A 6,306-nucleotide genomic window follows, 5' to 3' on the forward strand; every position below is an offset into this window, starting at 1 on the left:
TCTGCGGAGGCGCCTGGGGCCAAGCACGGCGGCCTGGGTCAGGTACACGGAGGACCCACGCGGCCCCCCTCGGCCCCTTCAGCTTTGGCGCGGGCGGGGGTCCGTGGGCTCTGCGGGGAGCCGTCCTCCCTGGCCCCTGCGCTGGGGGTCGGTCAGAGGGTGGGAGCGGGTGGGTGCAGAGACCCCGCTCCCCGGCCCGGCCCCCTCCGTCCTGAGCGGTGCGTGGTGGGGACGCGTCTTGGGGCCCTCCGAGGGCTCAGGCTGACCCCAGAGAGGACGTGCGTCCCCTGCTCTCGCAGACACAATTCCTGGGGGCGGGCGAGGACGATGCCCGCTGGCACGGCGGGGTAGGGGTGTTCGGGCACCGACGCCCGCAGCCTCTGCTCTCAGCACCTCTCAGATTCAAGCTGGAGTGCCCGGCCCTGCCGCTCCCCGGCCGCCCGCCCGCCGGCTCGGCTGTGGAGACGAGACCGGACCGTGCCGCGTCCTGGCGCCAGGCGGGAGCCCCGGTGAAGGCCTGCAGGTGAGGCTGTGCGGGCCCCGTTAGCCCATCAGCCGGGCAGGCGTGCCCTGGCCGTCTCTCTGCTGGGCTCTGAGCGGGGGCCTGTCCCGGGCCCCACACCAGCAGGCGCTGTCCCCAGAATACGCGATAACGCAAGTTAGATGTCAAGCGAAGGTGCAGGAGTGAGGTTTGCCGCGCTGCTGTGCGTCACACCAAATTTCTCTACCTTTTCATCTTAGACGTCATTGCACGCGACCTTTTTTAAAGATCTACTTATTTATGCATGCAAGAACTGGCGTACAGGCCAGGGGTGCAGGGACGGTGAGAGGCTTCGCCAGGGACAGAGCGGGGAGCAGGACAGGCAGATCAATAAAGTCCACTGCTGAGGGGAGCAGCGGGTGGGTCGGGGGGGGGGTCTGCCGCGCCCTGGGGCCACCTCCGGGGCAGGCGGGGATCGAACTCATGCTGCGGCAGCTTCGGACAGCCGGTGCGGTGCTTTGACCCGCCGGGCCACCAGGAGGGCCCCGGACGTGACTTTCTGGTGGAAACTGTCACGACAGAGCATACTTCGCAAGTGGAGCGGAGCGGCCCGCGAGGCGGGCGTTTCCTGGCACGCCGGGCTGCGGAGGCCACCTTGACTCAAGGCCCTGCACGGCCCCGCCTCTGGGCACTTGTGAACTGGCGCTGGGTCAGGACCCAAGGAGGGACAGGCCAGGAAGCAGCAGCCGCCCAGGGTGTCGCTGCAAATGCTCGAGGCCGTCCACGCCTGGGCGAGCCGTGTCTGGAAGTGGACGCCTAACCGTGGGCAGAGGGTTTCCACAGGGGACGGCCTTTGCTTGGACCCTGAATGAAATTCTGTCCCCGGTGACTGAAACTGTTTACGAAAACACCGAGAAGCGAGCCGGGCCGTGCGTCGGCTCTGCCCGGAACGCAGAACGCGGGCCGGCGCCTGGCCGCGGCTTCCACCGTCTCCTGCGTGATTTCTGGATCCGGGCCGAGGCCCTGGCGTGGCGGCGGCAGAGTCCGGGCACACCGGAGGGCGCTTCTCAGACGCAGCTGCTCCCGGACACCGGAGCGTTTCGCCCAGTTCGCCGTGGACCAGAGGTGAAGATACGTGCGGGGTCAGTCGGGTTCAAATTAGGGGCTCAGCTCTAACAGTCTGAGGAGCTGCGGAACCCCCAGCCCTTGGGGAGCCCCGGGGGGCCCAGGGGCCGGGGAAGGGTGAGTCCACCACCCGGCCCCTGGGGGGCGAGCGTGTACGATTCCCGCTCCAGGCCCTGGCGGTGGCCGCCGGAGCTGCCTCAGCTCTGAGCTCGGCCTGGCGGCCCTCGGTGCCAAGGCGCCCCGCTCCCCAGCCGCCGGCCCCAGAGAGCAATCATCGCGCTTCCCTGACTCTGTCCTTGGAGAAAGCAGCTAGCAGGTGCGCCCAGGGCACTGTCCTCGCCACGGACTCACGGACCTGAGGACAGGACAGCCCGGAGGGGAACCTCCAGCGAGGCTTCTTCGCTTTTAGGGAAAACAGCTAAATCCCAGAAAATGCGAAATGACGGGTTTGGCCAAGAAAGATCTTCCAGGGCCAAGAAAACACCACGCAGCAGAAGTCGGCCTGTACGTTCCAAGGGATTTCAACAAGTGCGGCGTGCAGGAGGGCTGTTCGCCTGCTCGCCAACAAGCTGCCGCGCGCGTTGGGGGCGGGAAGGAGATGAAAACTGTCTCAGTTTACTCCCGGCACCAGCGGGCCTCGCTCTGGGGCCAGGAGCGCAAGGGCGCCGTGGGCTGCCGACCGCACAGGCTAAGCTGGGCCCTGCAGGCCGCGGCGCCTTGCTCTGGCCCAGGCCGGAGGCGGGGTGCGTGCGAGGGAGGGTGACTCAGAACGTTCCAGACCCCGGGGAGGTGGCCCAGACTGTGCACCCTGGGGAGCAGGGTGGAAGAGACCTGGACGAATGAAAACCAGCCCAGGACGCCGGGGACAGCTCATCTGACCCGAGTTGTCAGCACGACCTGCTTTTAGGGATTTCCCAAGGGAAATTCTCGCATGTGTCATTTGTCAGAAGGAAACAGGTAGGCAGAGAACCTGCTTGTTTAGACGCCCGTCGAGTTGGGGGGTGGCCCGGACACCCTCGGCCAGGCGCAGGAGCGGGGGTCACTGGGGCGGGCAAAGTCGCCGCTGCATTCATTCGGAGCCTCTGAGGCCAGCAACCCGGCTGCCCTGGGAGCATCTCGGCCGGGCACGTCCTCCCCATACTGTCAGGATGTTGCGTTTCATCCCCAATCCGCAGCTGCAGGCCCCAGGCAAGAGCCCAGGTAGGCAGAATGACCCTAGGGGCCAGTGGACACACCTGGCCTGGACATCTGCAACGTCACCTCCACCCCGGGGGCCCTTAGCTGCACAGCGCCGGCCAGGCATGGTCCAGGAGGCCAGCTCTCGGCGCAGGGCCCAGCGGGCCCCCCCGATGTTCAGGGGCCTCAGGCCTGGAGCTGGGCACCGGGGACACCACCATCCCTCTAGGGAAAGGTGTGGCCATGTCCGTCTCGCTCCTGGACTCCTGGGCCGGGGCAGCAAGGCTTGGCTGCCCCTAGCGAAGGAGCGTCCGTGTGGGAGGAAGCTGGCAGGAGGCCGTGTCCACCCCACCGGGCTGCCCGCCGGACGCGGGTTCCTCGTGCAGGTCTGCGATGCGGGGTCGCCTGCAGGGCGCAGGGCCAGGCACGCTGAGCACCGCGGTCATCTCGCCGGCCATCTCGCCGGAAGGAGCCCGCCTGCGCTTGGAGCCGGCTCGGCAGGGCGCCCCCGGGCCTCTCCTGGGCTGCCCAGGCCCTCCAGCGGGCTCGGCTTCCCTGGGGGTGGCGAGGCGGAGCTGAGCCAGGTTTCCCGGGCCGCCCACTCCCCGGCATGAAAGCTTCTGAGCGGAACCTAAGAAGAGCGAGGAGATCGCCTTTTTGAGATAAAGAAAAGCTGCAAGCTAACGAAGGCGCTGTTTGTCCGAAATGAAAGTCACCAAGAGTAACGTCCTGACGGCGGTTCTCGGGCACCTTGGTGTCCCGGGACGCCGGCCGGCTCCTGCCCCGTCTGCCCTGTTCCGCGGTGGGCTGAGCGCTCGGGCAGAGCGAGGAGCTGTGCTGACACCGCTGGATGGTTTCACCCAAAATCAAGTCTTCTCTGCCACTTCTGTTAATTTCCATAGTAAAATGTAGTCCCAGTTTAAAGCCTTTGGCCAGTCCCTGGGACCACTCACTCACTTTTTTTTTTAAGATATTTTTATTTATGCATATAAGATCTGGGGTGCAGACCAGAGGTGCCTGGTTGAAAGGGCCCCCAGAGACAGGGTGGGGAGCAGACAGGTGGATCCACTGAAACCCGCTGGAGGGATACGGGAGGGGTCTGCTGCGCCCTGGGGGTCCCCCCTGGCCGGGGATCGGCGGGACGGCTCCACAGTGCTGCGCGTGAGCCTGTTGCAGCGCCTGGGAGGGGCCCGGTTTTCTTTTTGTTAGTTGAGGGACCCCCAGTGACAGCGGTGACCGAGACTTAGCGGTGCGGGGCCACGCCCTTCAGACGCCGAGGCCCCACCGCCCGCGGGGTGGGGACCCCCCCCCTCCCCCCCCCGTGCCCTCCGTGCTAGTCAGATCTCCGGTCTGCGGCTGTGCTCCCTGGGCTTGCTGCTCGCCACTCCGCACAGCCCTGAGGCCGTCTGGCAGCTGTCTTTCCCCTTCCGAGGCATTTCCCTCCGCACCGTCCCCGCCAGCTCCATCTCGGGGTGCACGTGGCAGGAGGCCCTTTGTGACGGCTGAGCGGTATCCCAGGGTGCATGCAGACTGCGCTCCGGCCGCCCCTCTGCCCGGCACCCGGGGGTTTCCGCAGTGTGACCGCCATAAACCCACTGCGGTGGGTGCGGGGTGCTCACGTCCCTCTGAACTAGTGTTTTGCGTCTCCAGGTAGGCTGAGAAGCCCGATTTGGGTCCCACAGGAGCCTCCAGGCTGCCTCCCGGGCTGGCCGTCCACACCCCGCCCGCAGGGCGCACCCCACCAGCACCCGGCCCTGCTCTCTGGGTCTGGGAGTCGCTCAGGGGCCGCGTCGTCTCCAGCCCCGCCCGCCGCCCGCGGGCAGGTTTGCAGGCCCCGCCAGCGTCGGGCAGCACAGATGCCATCTTGCATGCTTGTCACCAGGTGGTGCTGTTGCAGCGCCTTGGGAGTCTGTGCTTTGTGTAGGTTTGCCTCAGCCCCGGGCGTGCAGGTGACTAAGCCACACCCCAGGAGAGCCAAGGACGTCTCGCCCCACGCTCCTCTAAAGCAGAACCTTCAGGAGACACCGCTAGGCTGCAGGGACCTTGGAGGGAATCCCCACGACCGCCCAGCCCTGGCCCGTCCCCCTGGCTGTGGCACAGGGAAGGAAACTGAGTCTCGGCAGGTGCCCCGATCCCCAGGTTCAGGCGGCCAGTGGCCGAGTCTTTACTGGGGAAATCGCAGGGGCTCCCCAAGCAGGTGCGCCCCAGGAGGAGGTCCCTCTAAGGGGGAACAGGCGGTTCCCGCTTCCAGTGGGGGTAGCTGGAAGCGGCCATAGCCATTCAGCAAATATTCCGGGGGTGTCCTCTGGTCCTGCCCGAGCTCAGGCCCGGCCCACTGCCACAGCCCCTCAGCCTCTGGCCGGCTCTGACTGCGTCCTGGCAGCTCCCCTGCAGACACCTGGGGGCGGGGGGGGGGCATCCGGCCCGGAGCTTCCTGCCAGAGGGTCCCAGGCAGGCCTGTCTCTGCTCCCCGCCCACCCTGAGGGGAGTCGCCCGGTGGTGGGCTGAGGCCTTTCCAGGAGCCCAGCTGTCATTTACCTGGCGTCTGGAGGGAGGGGAGGAGGGGCAGGGACCTGCTTAAGGTGCCATGGAGGTTCCCGCATCCAGCAAGGCCCCCCCCGCCACCCCCCCAGGCACCTGCGAAGCTGTCGGCACAGGCCACTCTGGGCCCGGCCAGCGGCCTCCCCTCCCGCAGCCCAGGCAGCCCCGGGCGTGGCCCTCCTGCCCAGGCAGCTGCGCTTGGCTGTTCAACAAAGAATTCCATGGCGAGAGCTCCAGGGCACAGGCCGCTCTTCACTGCAGAATGGGGTCCTGCACAGGGTGGGGGTCTGCAGTGTCACATCTCCAGGTAATGCAGACGCCAGGACCGCCAGGGGTCGCCAGGGGCCAGCAGACAGGGTGGGGCTGACGGCCACAGAGTCGGGTTGGACCCAGGAGCTGGACACCACAGCTTGGTCCCCAGGCCTGGGCACTGAGACCAGAGTTAGGCAGGAAAGCAGGAAGTGTGCGGCCAGGGAGGGAGAGGACAGGAAAGGCCCCGCACAGAGGGGTCCTGGGCGGGAACGGGGGCTGTGCGCTTTACCCAAGAGGCAAGGGGCTTTACCCAAGACGGCCCGCCTGTCTTCTGGTCAGCAGCCCCAGTTGGGGCCAGGGCCGGGGCCTCGACCAGGTGATGCCCAGTTCTTGAAAGGCAGACGGTGGACGCGGCCGTTTGCGTGCAGGGCGTCCTCAAGGCTGGGCCCCGTCCCCTTCACCCCTCCCCCCCAAAGGACACCTCCCCGGAGCCTTCTGGCCCCTCGGCGGAGGCCACGCTCCCAGGCCGCCCGCCTGGCCCACGCAGCCCCTCAGCAAGCCTGTCCCTCTGGGCAGCTCGCCCTGACCGGTGCCTGTGCGTGTCCAGCACTCCTGTCCTTCCCCGGTGACCCCGCTCCCCACATGCGCCAGGTGTGTCTGTCTCCCCCGGGAACTTGCCGCGTGCTGCTGAATGGGGAGCTCTGGGGACCCTCCCCAGGTGGACCCCGACC

General features: G+C 67.3%; 1 protein-coding gene across 1 annotated transcript in view; it reads left to right on the plus strand.

The window, feature by feature from the left end:
• The window catches only part of BACE2 (beta-site APP-cleaving enzyme 2), a 53,466-nt gene that overhangs the window by 43,464 nt on the left and 3,696 nt on the right, over positions 1–6,306 (plus strand). Inside the window, exon 8 of the mRNA XM_012730973.1 lies at positions 6,227–6,293. Within this exon, the coding sequence (XP_012586427.1) occupies positions 6,227–6,293 (67 nt within the window). The remainder of the gene's footprint in view (positions 1–6,226; positions 6,294–6,306) is intronic.

This window comes from Condylura cristata, unplaced genomic scaffold (assembly GCF_000260355.1).
Source record: "Condylura cristata isolate star-nosed mole 26May11 unplaced genomic scaffold, ConCri1.0 scaffold00003, whole genome shotgun sequence".
Lineage (NCBI taxonomy): Eukaryota > Metazoa > Chordata > Mammalia > Eulipotyphla > Talpidae > Condylura > Condylura cristata.